The following is an 18314-nucleotide window of genomic DNA, read 5'->3' on the forward strand; positions in this document are numbered from 1 at the left end:
TATCAGGGGAGCATGAGGATCGAGAAGGTATTCACTGCAATTTAAAAATTCGAAATTTTCAAAAAAATACCAGGTGAGCATGAGGAGCATACCAATTTCGTAACGCAGAAAATAACATTCACCCCATCGACTGGTCCCTCTGACAGAGGGACTACTACTGAGGCAATTACCAAGTCGGCTGACGGGCAAAAACCCCAGCATTGCGTGTGGCGCCCTCTACCTCCTGGGATGAGGTACTACGATTTCGCGGGGTCACTCAAACTCCCAGAACTGAGTCTCTACTTTAGTCAATCCTCTTTGATATACAGTAGTGATTGTCGTTCCGGCAAAATTCCGGCGATAAACACGTGCATGTGGAAATAGCCATGTGTACTGAAGAAAAGAGCAATTGTTATTTACTTCTCAATGATGGTAGTATTTTACCCGGACGGAGTTTTGGGGCGATTGCTCCAGTTGATGGAGAAGTGGGCAAGTCATTTATTTATTATTGATGTGGAATTTTTGGAGCTTGGGCTCAACACGTGGTCGTGCTCCATTTTAGTGTCCGTCATCTGGTGCTTTCTGACGAAAAAACTTTAATCTTAATCTGACAAAATTATTCAGCGAATTCATTCTGCTGTTAAATTTATTAAAATTTTCACTAATTGTCCTCAATGTTCCTCAACTCTAATTACTAATTTATATTATTTATTTTATTTATTTGAAAATTAATTTATTTCATTGGTCCATTGCTTCGTGATTTCATTCTGATTTTTAGTTTTCCAAACGGGCATGGTTGGATATCCCGAGTCCTTGACTGATCCATCGTACCGCGGGCAAATCCTGGTGCTGACATACCCCCTGATCGGCAACTATGGAGTGCCAGGTGACGAAAAGGACGAGCACGGTCTGCCATACTGGTTCGAATCCCGAAGAATATGGACAGCAGGACTGATCGTGGGAGAGATCTGTGACACCCCAAGCCACTGGAGGCAGACGAAGACCCTCTCCACCTGGATGAAAGAGCAAAAAATCCCAGGAATTCACGAGGTGGACACTCGTGCTCTAACCAAGATAATCAGAGAGAAAGGCAGTGTCCTGGGCAGAATAATCTACCAACAGCCTTCAGGTGATGAAATCTCGCTTCTGATAGTCGATCCCAATACCCGAAATCTAGTTGCCGAAGTCTCTTCCACCTCTCGCAGGACCTACAACCCATCCAGCAAACCAAAAATCTGTCCAAATATCTGCGTCGTAGATTGCGGACTTAAGAACAATCAGGTACGTTGTCTACTGTCTCGAGGTGCCAGTGTGACAATCGTCCCCTGGGACGATGACCTGTCTTTCCCTTTCGACGGCCTCTTCCTCAGTAATGGCCCAGGCAACCCCAGCATGTGCCTGAAAACCATTGACAACCTGAAAAAAATCCTGTCGACGCGTCCTACCACTCCAATTTTTGGTATCTGCCTGGGGCACCAGCTCTTATCACTAGCCGCTGGCTGCAGAAGCTACAAAATGGCTTATGGGAATAGAGGGCACAATCAGCCCGTCATCCACAGGGACACAAAACGTTGTTTCATGACTTCTCAAAATCACGGATTTGCCATTGATGTAGATCAACTACCCACCGGGTGGGAGGTCCTCTTCACCAATGCCAATGACGGCTCCAATGAGGGAATCGTCCACCAGGTCAACCCTCACTTCTCCGTGCAGTTCCATCCAGAGCACACTGCGGGCCCTCAGGACCTTGAATGCCTCTTCGATGTATTTCTAGAGAGCTGCAAGCAGACAGCAGCCGGGAAAACTCAAAACCTCAAGGAAATCCTCACTCGGAGGCTGCAGTACACTCCACTACCTGGGGATGGCATCACCAGACCGAGGAAAGTTCTGATCCTGGGGTCTGGGGGTCTCTCTATCGGTCAGGCAGGGGAATTTGATTATTCCGGGTCACAGGCAATTAAAGCTCTCAAGGAGGAACACATCCAAACTGTTCTCATTAATCCCAATATTGCAACAGTCCAAACGTCCAAGGGAATGTCAGACAAAATTTACTTTCTGCCGATTATACCGCAGTATGTGGAGCAGGTGATTATGTCCGAGCGACCTGATGGGGTTCTTCTGACATTTGGCGGACAGACTGCACTGAATTGTGGAGTCGAGCTCGAGAGGTCAGGGGTCTTCTCCAAGTACGGAATCAAGATCCTGGGGACTCCAATCAAATCGATTATTGATACTGAGGACAGGAAAATATTCTCAGATCACATCAGTGAGATCGGGGAGAAGGTCGCCCCCAGCGCTGCTGTATACTCCATTCAAGATGCCCTAGAGGCTGCGGAGAAGCTTGGCTACCCGGTGATGGCAAGGGCGGCGTTCTCACTGGGGGGTTTGGGCTCCGGCTTTGCGAACACGAAGGAGGAGCTCAAAGCACTGGCCCAGCAGGCGCTCGCTCACTCCAGCCAACTGATCATCGACAAATCCCTCAAGGGATGGAAGGAAGTTGAGTACGAAGTTGTGAGGGACGCGTATGACAACTGCATCACAGTCTGCAACATGGAGAACGTCGATCCACTTGGAATTCACACTGGGGAATCCATCGTCGTGGCCCCTAGTCAGACCCTCTCCAACAGGGAGTACAATGTCCTGAGGACAGTGGCACTCAAGGTTATCAGGCACTTTGGTATTGTGGGGGAGTGCAACATACAGTACGCATTGAATCCCTTCTCCGAGGAGTATTATATCATCGAAGTCAATGCAAGATTGTCGAGGAGTTCTGCTCTGGCAAGCAAAGCCACTGGTTATCCCTTGGCTTATGTGGCTGCTAAATTGGCACTGGGAGTTCCACTGCCAGAGATCAATAATTCCGTTACTGGAAAGACGACAGCCTGCTTCGAGCCCAGTCTCGATTACTGCGTCGTCAAGATTCCCAGGTGGGATCTGAGTAAATTTCAAAGGGTCAGCACCAAAATTGGCTCATCTATGAAGAGCGTCGGGGAAGTAATGGCGATTGGGAGAAAATTCGAGGAGGCCTTTCAAAAGGCACTCAGGATGGTCGACGAGAATGTTCACGGCTTTGACCCAAATCTCAAGCCCCTGAACGATGAAGAACTGGAAAAACCAACTGACAAACGCATGTTCGTCCTGGCGGCATCGATGAAGGCTGGATATTCCGTCGATCGCCTCTATGAGCTCACAAAGATCGATCGCTGGTTTCTGCACAAGATGCAGAATATAATCGATTATTACAAGCTGTTTGAGATTGTCGGTCCTGAAAAACTGTCTCATGCCATTCTCCTGGGGGCCAAGAAAATGGGATTCTCTGATAAACAGATTGCAACTGCTGTCAAAAGCACTGAATTGGCGGTTCGTAAGCAGAGAAAGGAGTTTAATATCTGGCCATTTGTCAAACAGATCGATACGGTTGCTGCTGAGTGGCCAGCGACAACAAATTATTTGTACTTGACATACAACGGATCGACACACGATATCGATTTCCCCGGAGGGTACACTATGGTCATTGGATCTGGGGTCTACAGAATAGGAAGTTCCGTTGAATTCGACTGGTGTGCTGTCAGCTGTCTGAGGGAACTTCAAAATCTCGGCAAGAAAACGATTATGATAAATTACAATCCAGAGACAGTAAGCACGGATTACGATATGTCAGACCGTTTGTACTTCGAGGAGATCTCGTTCGAAGTTGTGATGGACATCTACGACCACGAGAACCCAGAAGGTGTGATTCTGTCAATGGGGGGACAATTACCAAACAACATAGCGATGGATCTCCACAGACAGCAGGCAAGAATCCTGGGGACATCGCCAGAGTCGGTGGACGGTGCTGAGAATCGTTTCAAGTTCTCCAGAATGCTGGACAGGATTGGGATATCGCAGCCGCGATGGAAGGAACTGACGAATCTCAAGTCAGCCATTGAATTTTGTGACGAGGTGGGATTTCCCTGTCTGGTTCGTCCCTCTTACGTTCTCTCTGGTGCAGCGATGAATGTCGCCCACTCCCACCAGGACCTCGAGTCCTACCTTAAGAACGCCAGTGATGTATCTAAAGAACACCCAGTGGTAATCTCGAAGTTTATCCTGGAGGCCAAGGAGATTGATGTCGACGCAGTGGCGTACGACGGTGTTATCCTCTGCATGGCCGTCTCCGAACACGTGGAGAACGCTGGGGTTCACTCGGGGGACGCCACCCTGGTGACACCCCCTCAGGACATCAATCCCGAGACCCTTGCCAAGATCAAGGTCATCTCTAGGGCCATTGCAGCTTCCCTCGAGGTCACTGGACCCTTCAACATGCAGCTTATCGCCAAGGACAATGAGCTCAAGGTCATTGAGTGCAATGTCAGGGTTTCAAGGTCTTTTCCATTCGTCTCCAAGACTCTGGATCACGACTTTGTCGCCATGGCCACCAGGATTATGGTCGGAGAGACTGTTGACCCTGTGGATGTCCTGGTAGGCTGTGGCAAGGTTGGCGTCAAGGTTCCACAATTCTCCTTCTCCAGGCTCGCAGGGGCTGATGTCACTCTCGGTGTTGAGATGGCATCTACTGGCGAAGTCGCCTGTTTTGGCGATAATAGGTACGAGGCATACCTCAAGGGAATGATGAGCACTGGGTTCTACATACCACAGAAGGGCATTCTTTTGTCTATCGGGAGTTTCAAACACAAAGTGGAATTATTGGAGTCCATGAGGAGCTTGAAGAAGATGGGGTATAAGCTGTACGCCAGCATGGGAACTGCTGATTTTTACACTGAACACGGGGTTGAGGTGAGTTTAACCGCTTCTTTACTTCTCTAATTTGAAGGGGCAGGGAAATGTCATTTGTTTCTCTCAGTGTGCCGGCAAATAGCAATGAATTGAATACAACAATACTACCAATTATTTTATAATTTAATGGTCGTTACAAAATACATAGCTGATCAAACAATGACGATTAAATGTAAGTATCCTCCGCAGTGCATAAAGTCTCCTGACTCTTCGTAAACGATAAAACTCCGTTTTTTTTAGATTTATCCTCTCGTCCCGCATGATTTCTAAATTCCACATCACTTTCGGCATCAGCTTCGTAAACAACCGCCATTGTGACTTGTTTGCGAGGAGCCGTAGGTATAGCGAGCTTGAAATCATTCATTACTGAATCAGTTTTGTCGTTGAAAGCTCCTTCAGAGGCAGAAATCTTTAATATCGAATGAGATTCGGCAGAAGTCGGTGGGGGCTCGAAACGATTTTTGAGGGATGCTGTGAAGATCGGTCGATCACTGTTCCTCTGGGGGGTCTCTGGTGGGTCGTTATCGCACTTGGAACTCACAACTCGTCTCTTCAGGGACTGGAGTCTATCCAGAAAAGCTCTGGCTGCTCCGCGGTCGCTGGAATTCTCTGAGAGCAGCACGCAAAGTCTCTCTGCATGCTCTATATACGTCGTCTTCTGGGGAAGCGCTCGGTATTCGTGGTAACATTCGGCTACTTCTATGAAGTGAGAGATAAAGAAGTTCAGGACTAGCCCTAGCCTCCTTTCGTCTAATTCAGCACAATTCACCTAGAAACATTCGAACTTTTGAAAACGGGAATTCAATTGGTAGACTAATGCGCTAATCTTCCATAATTAATTCATAATTAATTCATTTTAATATTCAATTATATGAGGCAAAAAATGATGATTGCTGGTATCATCGAGTTTTTTGCAACTTTTTAACGGTTTTACATAATTTTTAAATTTACCGTAGCGATTATTGAACTCACTTCAATCTCCGCGACTTGATCGGATGACTGTTTCGTAGTGACGAGTTTCTTTTTAGCCCTGAGTCTCGCCCCATTGATCCTCTTCCTCTCGCCTTTGTTGTCACCATCCCTCACCCCATACACATACGTATATTCTTGTTCCCTGGAATTGCCATTGTACCCAACAGTCCCAGCAATCCTTGGATTTATAATAGTAAGCACATCCTCCGTGAGAATCCTCAGAAGCTTCGTAGAGTCCATGACCGGAAAGAAACTCTTACTGTGCATAATATTTTGCATGGCATGAAGAACGTACATCACCGGGTTCTCGATGATTCTCTTCAGCTGCTTCTGCGTCCTTAACAGATAGATCTTCCCCTGGAAAAGATTTTTCTCCCTGATGAAATAATCAGGAAGAATTGGCTCGTCCTGACTGATGGCTTTGTAGAGACTCTCCAGTAGCCTGAGGAGACTCTCCCCAGAGCGACTCTCAAGCCACCAAACAGGTCTGTCATCCTCTTCGATCATCCAGAACATCTGATTTCGAATGTGCGATCCTCCGAGGCCAATTATCGATTCGATAGGCGTGAAGAAGGTCTTCTGGAGCATCAGGGCCATAACATACACTCTGACCTGTGCATGGGTCATGCAGCCCTCAAGGTATCTCTCAGCTGCGGGGAAAACCACCTCCCATTCCAGAGTCTGAAAATCATTGGTGATCTTCTCCGAGGTGTACCCCTCGGGAATAAGGTAGCACCCGCTCTCCTTAATTTTCTCCAGTATGGTGTATGCTGGCCAATTACCTCGGGGTCTCTCTAGCCACTCGTTCGCCATTTCTGGCCAAACTGACCAGATACATGGGATGATAGCAAACTGCTCGTCCCTCAGACAATTAGTCGATTCCAAACGCTCCAGTTTGTCCCGGTAGATCACTGCCCCCTGGGGCTCGTCCTGAATCTCTGAAGCGAAACCCATCACGTCTGCTAGGTCTGTTGTAAAGAACTGGTAGAAGTGATCCATGAATTTACGGGAATTCAGATACCATACTTTGTAGATTCTGCTGTGCATGACGCTTCTGATGACTCGGTCTTTCTGGTTTAGATCCTGGCGTTTCTCTTTTCTCGTACCGTAGATCTTCACGTTGGTTGTGGAAATGAAACAACTTTTTGGCAGTTCTGACGAGGATGAGGGTGCGTAAGCCACTCCGTAACCGGTATCACTGTCGCTATCGAGGGTATAGTGACCGGAACGATAGCCTGAACTTGTGCTCTCGGCGGGACTACCTGAGGACGGAGTCTGGAAGGGCTTTGGGAGGGACTTCTTTGGTCTTTGCCTTTCATACAGAAGCTCACTCGAGGCGTAGGGAGTCCCTGAATGGTCGGGTAGAAGTTTCTGGGCTTTCGAGTTTTCCTCGTCGCTGTAGGGTTCTTCGTCTCGAGGCTCCATTTTTCTTCGGGACGGATTCACCTCCAGGCGTTGGAGGAGCGCGTACCCTAGGGAAATTTTTTTTTTAATTCAGGCATTTTCACGATGCTACTTTTAGCTCTAACACCAGGAAGAAAAATTCAATCACGAGCTAGTGCATTTTTCTATCACTCAAAAATTTAAAGTTGAAGGTAATTTTCATTTATTTTTATTGTTGTATCAATTTCTTCTCATCAATCTAAATTATAAAATTCCATTTTGTTTTCTAACGAGGTAATCAAGTAAATTGGAAACATCTCGAGATTCTAGCGGTTCTTCTGAATTTAAAATAATTTTAATCCCAAAAATTTAAATTCTTTTCCACTAGAATTGATGGAATTCACCTTTGTGTTTACTCGGCTTCAGTTGCATATTATAACTCATTGCCTCATTAACAGTGCAGTAAGGAGACGGAAAATTTTCCTCCGTAACTTCGACATTATTGAACACTACATAGACCCGAATCGGTTGAAGGGGTTCAACTGAGAGAATCGAAGCCGGTCTTTCGTAGATAAAATCTACTTTTTTTGCCACCTGATCTTGCAACACATCGGGCATAAGTGCGTGTTTCTGCGGTGGCAGAAGCGAATTCATTTCCGCCTCCCTAATCGAGATTGATGTCTGTTGGATTTTCAAAATTTCCCTGCAATAATTAAAAAATTGTGAACAAAAAATGGAGGTCGTTGGATCTCGTTTAATCTCGCTGATCTTTCATTCAAAACAGATAATTTTGTTAACTTATTCGATTATATCAAGCACAAGATGCAATCACCATATCTTTCAATTTTAATCCATATTTTAACTACGATTTTGATTCTTCATTTTGATTTTCGAAAGAATACGTAAAAATTGCAGAATAATTGTTACTGGGATATCCATGAATTTCTCGCATAACAACTGATTTATTGAACACTGCAAAAGAGTCTTACTCGTCGAAATTTTCAAAGAACTGTCCCGCCATCATAAGATTATTGAGAATGAATACTTCAGGTTCACGTTCTATTCTCCTCCTCATGATCCTCAGCTCGACATCCTCTCCCCACTGCTGATAAATCCGATCGAAATACTCCCCATCACCAGAATCACTGGATTCCTTATCCTGACGCACTTTCGCTGAATTTCCATTTTTTCGTTTTGAAGTTTTATTTCCCATTCCTACTCTGAATAAATTCCCAAATATCTCCGGCATCAATGATCAATAATCGATGGCCTCGCTATCTAATTATCGCAATCGATCAGCGATATTTATTAGAGTCCAGTACACAATAAATTCCCACAGTTCATCGTTTAATTCATAAAATACAGTTTAGTGAACTTGGGATGAACCGATTAAACTAGTCACGGTCGTACGTTGAACACTAAAACCTGATTCGTACCTTAATCGCGCTAGATTCTTGCTGATAAATAACGATCGCGTTATCGAATCATCCAAAGTGTGTGCGATTGGTCAGTCACTATCAGATATTGATAAAAATTAAAAAACAGTTTAGTAAAAAAAAAATTGTAGAAGAATATCTTCAGTAATTCCTTGATAACGTCGCGTCACTCTTGGAGCGGAAGACTAAGAAAATAGGAAATTTCCCGGAAATTTGCAATTATTTTCATATGAAAAAAATATCGAAATCTTTGGAAAAACCTTTACTGTAGCTTTCATTTCACTCCACAAAAATTAATCCTAAAAAAAAACACCGCTATCATCTCGGCAATTTAACTTGAGAACAAATAAATTTATTACAATTAACTTCTATCAATTTGATTGACGGTCTGATCGTTTTTCTCGGAGTGCAGTCGCCAAATCCACAGATAATTCAATTTCATTCTTGATTTCGGCATAATAATTTTTTTATAATGATTAATTAATCGCAATTTTTTAGGTGGAGCCAGTGCAATGGACCTTCGAGAACATCGACGTCAACGAGGATTCGAGTCCAAGTGAGCTTCGACATTTAGCTGATTTTCTCTCCAAGAAGCACTTCGACCTCGTGATCAATCTTCCAATGCGCAACGGTGGAGCTCGACGAGTCTCTAATTTCATGACCCATGGCTACCGAACCCGAAGACTTGCTGTCGATTACTGTGTACCACTGGTTACTGACGTCAAATGCGCCAAACTATTGGTTGACGTAAGTGTTCAGTAGTATTTAATCGCATGAATCATCTTTCCAGAATGGCATTATAATCTGGGATACGCTAACGGATGATATTGACAGATCGATTAAGGTAACTGCAGGTGACGAGGGTGACGAGACACCAGCGGTTTCGTACAGTAGTTTCAACAATTGGTACAGATTACGTCATTCGTTAATTGTCAATTCAATTAATCTAGTTGGCACTCTTGTTTGCAGTATTTCGATCATAAAAACTTGATCAGTCTTCAATGAATTACTCTCTCTAATAATATTGTTTTGAGAGAAAGTAGAATAGTAATTAAATTTATATCCATACACTTCTGAATATTTTTTCGCAAAAAAAACTTTGTTCAACACTTCCGATTTATCTCCCAATTTGAGATTTTTTACGGGAAAATATTCATATGTGGACTCTTGATGACTCCTATCTCTCCTCCAGGCAATCAGCAAATTGGGAGGACGAGCTCCAAGGATGAAGACTCACACTGACTGCATGTCATCTCGAAGAATCCTCAGACTTCCTGGTTTTATCGACGTGCACGTTCACACTCGTGATCCAGGGGCAACTCATAAAGAGGATTTTGCGTCTTGCACAGCAGCTGCTCTAGCTGGCGGTGTCACCATGATTTTCGCAATGCCTAACACGGATCCTCCTGTCGTCGACCATCAATCCTTCACCGTGGCTAAGGAAGTACGTCAACTCATGAGATTTACAATATTTTATTTTTCTCTTTCAAACATCATTTAATTCACAAATGCGATGATAAAAAAGTTCTCAATTTGTAAGATGATCTATACACGGATAAAAAATAAAATAAAAGATACACGGATATCCTAAGTGGATTCTCGTAATGTGGATAAGTATTTGTTCGTAGTGTGCAACTGCTGGAGCTCGATGTGACTACGCTCTCTTCGTGGGTGCATCCTCGATTAATTATAATACTCTTCCGGAGATTGCACCGATGGCAGCTGCCCTGAAGATGTATCTGAATGAGACGTTCACCACGTTAAGGCTCAAGAATATCAACGAGTGGGTGAAGGTATAATTTCAAAAATAGAATTACCGCAGATAACGACATGTGGTGTAAAACACATATATCTATTTAAATTACTCAACCTAATTTTACTCATACCAGCACTTTGAAAATTGGCCGAAAAAATATCCACTGTGCGTTCACGCCGAAGGCCATGTTACCGCTACCGTAGTGGTCCTGGCTAGTCGATACAATCGCCCTGTTCACATCTGTCACGTAGCCCGAAAAGAGGAGATTGAGATAATTCGAGCAGCCAAGGAAAGTGGTCTTAATGTCACCTGCGAGGTAAGCCCACATCATCTATTTTTAACTCAAGACGATTCCGTGAGGATTGGAGCCGCCAGGAGTGAAGTCAGACCCATCCTCGGGACACCAGAGGATCAGCAAGCGCTCTGGGATAATATGGACATCATCGATTGCTTCGCTACAGATCACGGTAATAATAACTAAAGTCCACAAAATACAGGTTTATTCTTTGCTGTTTGAAATTTTTTTTTTCTCTCCTTGCGAATTTATTAGACAACTCTTTGAAATTTTTTCTCCAATACTTGAGAAAAAAAAAGCAAATAATTTGCAACGAGGAGATTCATCTCAATTTTTTTCCAAATGAAAGATTCCGGACACCGGATTGTGGAAAAAGTTGGTTAGATATCTTGTGTGATTATTGTTCGTGATGTAATTTTTTCTGTAGCTCCACATACCGTCGAAGAAAAAGATGGCGAGAAATCACCTCCTGGTTACCCAGGTCTCGAGACAATTCTTCCACTTCTCCTGAATGCTGTGCACGAAGGCAGACTCACCATCGAGGTAACGATAAAAAGATTTCTCCTGATATCAGACCCTAGTCTGGTCTTGTGTTACACCCATTTTTACTCAGTCCTTATCAGCTACATACCGGTGAATTTAATCTTGTTAATCCATGACTTAATCTTGAACGTTGAAATGAGCCGATGGTCATACATTTTTTTCCCCCACGCGATGAAAGATACTGAAGAGACTGGTTTGTAAAAAAAAAATTAAAATAACGAGCAAAGCCACTGGGAGGCGAAATGACTTATCGCATTTCCTGCAAGAGTTGCATCGATAAAATGCGATATTCGATAATCAATCACTCAATTGCATAGTGATTCCCCGGATAATCTTTAAAAATTGAATAGTACAAAAAAAAATTTACTTATCAGCTACATTAATTTTTCAACCAATACTTTTTCACCCCTTCAATCCTCACCTCAACCTTAGCTAAATAAAAATAAAATCCCGCATTTCAGGACATAATTGAAAAATTCTACACAAATCCCAAGCGCATCTTCAACATCCCCCCTCAGCCGAATACCTACGTCGAGGTGGACCTTGACGAGGAGTGGACGATACCCGAAGCCCTTCCCTTCACAAAATCCAAATGGACACCGTTCGCAGGACAAAAAATCCGAGGGTCAATCCACAGAGTTGTGCTTCGAGGTGAAGTGGCCTACGTAGAAGGCCAGGTGTTGGTGTCGCCAGGTTTCGGTCAGGACATTCGCGAGCTTCAACGAAATCAGAAACTCACTCCGATCATCCACTCAATCACCGATGTAACTAGCCGACCAAACTCTGCCCTCGACAAGCTCCTCTCCCCGAACTACGAAAAGGCGATTACCCATCCTCACGTTGTTCCAAATACTGACGAACCCACCGATTTCTACTCCCACCTTTTGCAGCCAACCCCTCCAAAAAATATTGTGCACTTCTTTGCGGATATCGAGTCTCGAGACCTCTCAAAAGTTCCCCAGAGGCCAGTGTCACCCCTCCTGGGCCGCCTCAAGACCGATTCGAATTATCAGTCCTCGCCAATCACGAGACATCATTCCCTCTCCAACCACGGCCTCGCCGGCCAGCACATTCTCACAGCGGACATGTTCACGAAGGAGCAGCTGAACGACATCTTCAACACCGCCCAGAGCCTCCGGGTGGATGTCCTCAAGGAACGCCCCCTGGACAACATTCTACGGGGAAAGCTAATGGCGTCTGTCTTCTACGAGGTCAGTACAAGGACATCCTGCAGTTTCGCAGCTGCCATGCAGAGGCTAGGGGGCAAAGTTGTACACATGGATGGATCGACGTCGTCAGTGAAAAAAGGAGAGAGCCTGGAGGACACTGTGGCAGTGATGGCAGGCTATGCAGATGCTGTTGTCCTGAGACATCCAGAGCCTGGGGCAGTTGCCAGAGCTGCTCAGCATTGTAGAAAACCCATGATAAATGCTGGGGATGGAGTGGGAGAGCATCCCACCCAGGCCCTTCTCGATATTTTCACTATTCGTGAGGAGATTGGCACTGTTAATGGTCTCACCATCACAATGGTTGGGGACCTCAAGCACGGCAGGACTGTCCACTCCCTCGCTAGACTCCTCACCCTCTACAACGTCAACCTGAGATATGTCAGTCCTCCCAGTCTGGGCATGCCAGATCATGTTGTGGGATACGTGGCCCAGAGAGGAGTCCCTCAGGAGAAATTCTCAAGTCTCGAGGAAGTCCTCCCTGATACTGATGTCTTGTACATGACAAGAATCCAGAGGGAGAGGTTCCAGAGCCAGGAGGAGTACGACAGGGTCTGTGGACACTTTGTCGTCACACCACAGTTGATGACGAGGGCCAAACGCAGGATGGTCGTCATGCATCCGCTTCCCAGGAACTTTGAGATCAGTCCTGACTTCGATAATGATCCCAGGGCTGCCTATTTCAGGCAGGCGGAATGCGGGGTTTATGTCAGGATGGCTCTGCTGGCTATGATTTTGGGGAGGTGTTGATCAGGGGAATTGCTCAGAGCATTCAGGAATATCGCTATGCGTGTTAAAAAATTCAGGGGAATCTGGTGAGAAGAGATAAGTCCCATTTAGGAGTGAAACGGTATGATAAGGAGCTGACACATATTTTTATTATTGATATAGCTTGAAAATCATCTATTTAAGGTAGAAACACTGAATGACTTTTTTGGAGCTAAAATAAGATATAAATCGGTAATTACAAAAAATCATTAATTGTAATTATCTCACTTTGTGAATTATCTTCATTATTGAATTAATTTAAGATTTGGTTGAAGGGTTTGAAATAATGCAGACGACATATTTTTACAGCATACTGGTATTATGCATTTATTATTGTTTTTATCGGTGATTTTCATCAATAGTTGTGTAACAGATAAGTCTACTGGATGGATTGACATATTTTTATATGAAGTTTTTCTATAAAAATGTATCCGTGATAAAAGTGATACATATGTTATGTATAATAAATAGAGGATTGCAACGGCGAATTTTGTCGACTTCTATTTGGTTCAAGTGTATCTATTCCCCGCTTCTCAGGTGTGACAGGATTTATTCTGAACGAAAAAATAACATTGCGTTATTTGGCGCCCTCCCTCACTTGGGGTGCAGTACTACGATGCCGCTGGGGTTACTTCAACCCCCTGAACTGAGTCTCTACTTTAGTCAATCCTCTTTGGTAGACGACATGCCAATGCTCTGTGCGCTCTGTGTTTTTAGATAGAGGAGCCTAATACATGCAATCACAAGCAATTCTGAGCTTGCGCGTATTGAGACTTTCTCTATTTGCGTCGTCATGAAGCTGAAGAGGGGCAAGAAATACACAACATTTCTCTATGTATGCCTGTTCAGTCACGTGGAGGAACCAATCGTGTTTAGATCATAATTGGTAGTAAGCCTTCATTTTAATTACTACGGTCTATGTAATGCACGTGGAGAAATTTATGTGACAAAGTGCAAGTGCAAGTGGATAAGACTATCCAGTTTATTGTTTACATGCGAGAGACGGTTTCTCTAACTCAAAGCCCTTTTCCATACTGGTGGGTAAAATTTTTTTCAGTCTTCAGTTTGCAATGCCGATTGAATATATATATTTTTAGTAATGTTATAATTTTAATGAGCTCATGCACGAATCAGCCGGAAATGCCCAAAATACATCATAAAACGATATTTACGTGAGGACTCTACATGCCTTGAATTTATTTATCTGTATCGCATTTTTTTTTTATATTACCACAGGTTAGTTCTTTTCTAGTCCCGTCAAGTCTGTTTCATCGTCATCCTTAACATTCAACCATCCTCAACTTATGTAATGGGTCTTTCCATGTTGACTCCCAATTTTATTTGTTTTATGATATCAACGTCAATAATCATGTCAACCATGTTCGCCTAATCATAATTATTATGAAATTGATATAATTTCGTTAGCAGTAAATAGTGTTATGCATATGCATTTAAAAAAATTGTAGATAAAAGATAAAGGAAAAAAGGCACTGTGGAGGGTGACGGCCATCGCACCAGACATCATCATGGTTCAGCCACCCCTATTAAAGTCCAGGTGACTGGCAATGGTAAATATTAAAATAAAGGATCAAACGAGTTCTCGATATAAAAAGTTGATTTGACTTGATTAGAATTTTTAGTTGAATTGGATTTTTAACAGGGGACGTGACAAAAATCGAGCTGGAGTTGGAAGAGCCTCCAGAGCGTAAAACGGAGAGACTACCAGCTATACTCATTGGCTCGATGTCGTCAGAATTGGATTCTGCAGCTCATATAAATTCCACTTATCCAAACTTCCCGAAAACGGGGAGTGTGGTGGTGCGCGCTGAAGAAGCCTTGTTAGTGATCTTGGTTCTTCTTCTATGGGTGGCAGCTATCGCCCTATTTTTCAACCGCTGGGGTAAAATTCGAATGCTCGAGCCTTATCAGCCAAAATTTCAACAACAACACCGTCCAAGCTGTGCTGTCGTCGATCCATCTCCTCTACCAATACGCTCATGTTCGAAATTCAATATTCATTGTCTGGACCACTCTCAGTGTCAGTCAATCATGGCGAGACCAAGGCAGAACAGCGTTTTTGTGGGTTCCAGTATGGCATATCTCGCCGGTAACGCACCGAGACGATCTAAAAGTGCGTTTGACCTTCAATCGTTAATGCTTGATGAACAAGTTGAAAGATACCAGCAGCCATCAGAGCTATCAGCGAATGAAGAGAAAAAACAAGTAGAAGCAGCAGATGCAGTCAAGCCATTCAAGGAGTACTCGAAGCCATCGAGATTATTTCAGAAGGAAAGAGGCATGAGTGTTTCTCAATTCGATAGAACTCATGTTCTAGCTCGACCAATGCAGCGTGAACGAGGAATGAGCATTTGTCATTTTGATAGAATGGACGTTCTTGCTCATCATATAACACCAAGAGAGAGGGGATTGAGCATTTGTCAGCTTGATAGGATGGACGTACTCGCAAAACCATTCTCGGTAGTGAAGGGAAGTCGATCGAGTATTTTTACTAATGCCGAAAAACTCGAGTTTCTCAGTAGATCGCAGTATCAACGAGGAAGTCGGTGTAGTATTGGGAATTTTGACGCGTCAGCAAGATTATTCCAGCAAAGAGTGAAGGACAAGGAAGAATCATTTGGCAACAATATAGTACAGAAAATTCATGACGCCAGCATTTGTGCCTCTGATAGACCCACTTGCAGTAAAACACGTGATGTCATTCTAGGGTACAAAGCTACCTGCGTTTGATGTAGAAAGGGAACGAAGCGATTTATACTATTCTTTCCCTCTCTTCTCTTCTATCTCAATAAATTCTCCTTATTCCCTAAACTCTGAACTTCTCTGCAAGTGGATAGCCATGAAAAAATGTAGATTCACTCTTGCCGTCCACTAGAATAATGTTCTATATAGAAAATGGCACCCTCACAATATTTTAACTATTCGTGTTGAGTAGCTGTCCTACACGTTTTTCAACTCTTCTCCACTGGTTGGTTTACTTCCTGGGCATTTTATCTCTAATAAATTAGTACACGTCCCGCAGAGAACAGCTGAGACACTTTTGCTGTGATGCAAGTTAATCTGAATGACTTGGCCGGACGTGTCAGACATATCTCCCTCTCTATCTTCTTGTCGGGCTTTTTAATCCACGTCCCCGACTCTTCATCTTTATTTCATTCGGCTTAAACAAGAAATCAATTCTCTTTCGAGCTGATATCTTCCACGACTCAACGGAAACTTCCTACCAAGTTTTCATCTACCTCAAATCTCCAATGGATGTTAACTTACTAATTAAAGACAAAGTAAGCCGAAAAATGCGGATGTCATCCATCTTATTAAAAAACTTTCCCTTCAAATTTTCATTCATTCCACATCACTTGAAGCTCCAACCGTAGTGCTCAGTAAAAATGAAATTATGGAGAATAAGTGATATCGAAAGAGGTAAAATTATCTTCTCTAATCTTCGTTCGATGTTGCAACATATCCTCTTTCTCTCAATTAATCCTAGGATTATTTTAACTAATTGAGAGATGTAGTGCAATACACACGTTCAACGTTCTGAATACTTCAACGAATTTTTTTGGTTGAAAATAACTTTTAAGTACCAATATTGTTGAAACTATATTCACTGAGGAAAGTAGTACTAGATATCATCGAAAGACCTTGAAATATTTTTTAAATAATAAAATTGAGTAATCCATAACATGGAAATATTCACTTAGTAAAAATCTTGCAAAATGTCCTGTATTACTTTTCTCAAGATATCGAAAAATACTCTACTTATTACTTCTTTCCTAATCTAATTTGACAAATAATGAAGTTCTTTAAAGCCAGTTGGCACTATAAAATACTCGAGCCAATTAATAATGATCAGACCAAAAATACTAGACTGTTTTTAATGGATAAAGCGAAATATATTATTCTTAAGCAATAATTATTTAGGTAAAAATGATTCTAATTGATTGATCAACGGAATATGGGACCTTATTGTATTTATCGATCAGAGAAATGTAGAAGTAGCGATTGATTTTTTGGATATTTTAACGAAAAATTAATGAATACCTTATCTACTCAGATAATTATACCAATGAAAACTGTTAAGTAGACTGCCAGGTAATTATGTGATAGCAGAGAGTAAATGGAATGGAATGCAAATTGGAATTTAATCGTTGACAATTTTTTGTCAGTTAAAAAAATTTTTTTTTACGTATAAACTGCTCAGCTCGTTTACTGAAAGTGTAATGATAAGTAGAGAACATTTTCTTAATCTGTTTGGAATTCCTCTTCGATTATTTCAAAATTTGCATGATACCATTTTTCCATTCGGATAATTGAATATTTTACTTATTTATAGAATATTTTAATCTGTCCTCATTGGTTTGAACCCACTCGAATAAATCAAATCCAAAAATGTTGATAATATCTATTGTTTCAACTGATGAAATAAACGACCAAATTATATTTACTTGAATATCTGAATTTTGTTTGGTCCAATTCCTCATTACAACCCACGCAGACGTCCGTCTTGACGATACGAATAGTAACATCATGAATACGCCTCTCGCTATTACCCTATAAAAAGGTTGTAGCGCAATATAAAATCAATTCAGTCGTTTGGCGTACTTACAGCTATTAACAATGAGTCTAAATAGTATGTGGAAAGTATGGCTTTTTCAATTGTGGTGAGATTTTTAATCTTTGTCTTCTAAAAATTTTATTATAATTAGGTCTCTCTTCGCTCAATATGTTTTATGCTTCGGAAGATGGTGAGCGAGTATTGATTTCAACAGCGTCATCAGACATCCTCGGGCCAATTTTTGCCTTTGATGTACGCTATCCTAAACAACGTACAAGTCGCTACTACAGTGTCAGTGCATGTCAACACAAATGGGAGCACTACAGTACCATTCAGTTGCGTCGTGGCGATGAGGCACCGACCGTACTTTATCAATGTATTTTGTGTAAAAAATTGAAACACTAATAATTTTAATATACCCGACCGATTTAAATTACGATATATATAGAATTCACGTATAGTAATGGATGAAAAGCATGTACAGAGTCATGACATTTTTATTTTTTCCTAATGACTAATTGACAACAATAAAAAAGAAACGAAGAATAATGAGTTGAAGTTGAAATTGTTTTAAAATAAAAACGGTATTGCATGAGCCGCACGCTTG

The 18314-nt window shown here is 42.5% G+C and overlaps 3 protein-coding genes and 1 long non-coding RNA gene across 7 annotated transcripts; 2 read left to right on the top strand and 2 right to left on the bottom strand.

Moving 5' to 3' along the window:
• The first annotated feature begins 324 nt into the window (after positions 1-324).
• On the top strand, positions 325-13622 carry rudimentary (carbamoyl-phosphate synthetase 2, aspartate transcarbamylase, and dihydroorotase rudimentary). Its single transcript, XM_011311265.1, has 8 exons — positions 325-468; positions 758-4755; positions 9045-9293; positions 9739-9990; positions 10175-10339; positions 10436-10769; positions 11025-11140; positions 11602-13622. The coding sequence occupies exons 1-8, from the start codon at positions 366-368 to the stop codon at positions 13114-13116; spliced, it is 6732 nt and encodes a 2243-aa protein (XP_011309567.1). The 5' UTR covers positions 325-365; the 3' UTR covers positions 13117-13622.
• Positions 4889-8556, bottom strand: LOC105270377 (uncharacterized). The gene is made up of 4 exons (XM_011311264.1): positions 8100-8556; positions 7515-7813; positions 5728-7199; positions 4889-5524 (listed from the first exon to the last, which is right to left on the bottom strand). The coding sequence occupies exons 1-4, from the start codon at positions 8357-8359 to the stop codon at positions 4922-4924; spliced, it is 2634 nt and encodes an 877-aa protein (XP_011309566.1). The 5' UTR covers positions 8360-8556; the 3' UTR covers positions 4889-4921.
• Positions 10004-11125, bottom strand: LOC105270376 (uncharacterized). Of its 2 annotated transcripts, none has more exons than XR_892526.1 (4): positions 11035-11125; positions 10612-10757; positions 10433-10542; positions 10004-10285 (listed from the first exon to the last, which is right to left on the bottom strand). It is a non-coding gene; the product is annotated as an uncharacterized lncRNA (long non-coding RNA). The 2 variants fall into 2 exon arrangements; XR_892527.1 differs by having other exon boundaries at positions 10612-10725; positions 11035-11123.
• A 97-nt stretch (positions 13623-13719) lies between the features above and the next one.
• Positions 13720-18260, top strand: LOC105270380 (Fibronectin type III domain-containing protein 5). 3 transcript variants are annotated; one of them, XM_011311268.1, is made up of 4 exons: positions 13720-14171; positions 14601-14702; positions 14795-17793; positions 17859-18260. In XM_011311268.1, the coding sequence occupies exon 3, from the start codon at positions 14878-14880 to the stop codon at positions 15880-15882; it is 1005 nt and encodes a 334-aa protein (XP_011309570.1). In that variant the 5' UTR covers positions 13720-14171; positions 14601-14702; positions 14795-14877; the 3' UTR covers positions 15883-17793; positions 17859-18260. The 3 variants fall into 3 exon arrangements, with proteins under 3 accessions (XP_011309570.1, XP_011309568.1, XP_011309569.1); XM_011311266.1 differs by having other exon boundaries at positions 14795-17782; XM_011311267.1 differs by having other exon boundaries at positions 14795-17813; positions 17895-17974.
• The last annotated feature ends 54 nt before the right edge of the window (positions 18261-18314 follow it).

The sequence above is a fragment of the Fopius arisanus genome, unplaced genomic scaffold (genome assembly GCF_000806365.1).
Source record: "Fopius arisanus strain USDA-PBARC FA_bdor unplaced genomic scaffold, ASM80636v1 scaffold00086, whole genome shotgun sequence".
Classification (NCBI taxonomy): Eukaryota; Metazoa; Arthropoda; class Insecta; order Hymenoptera; family Braconidae; genus Fopius; species Fopius arisanus.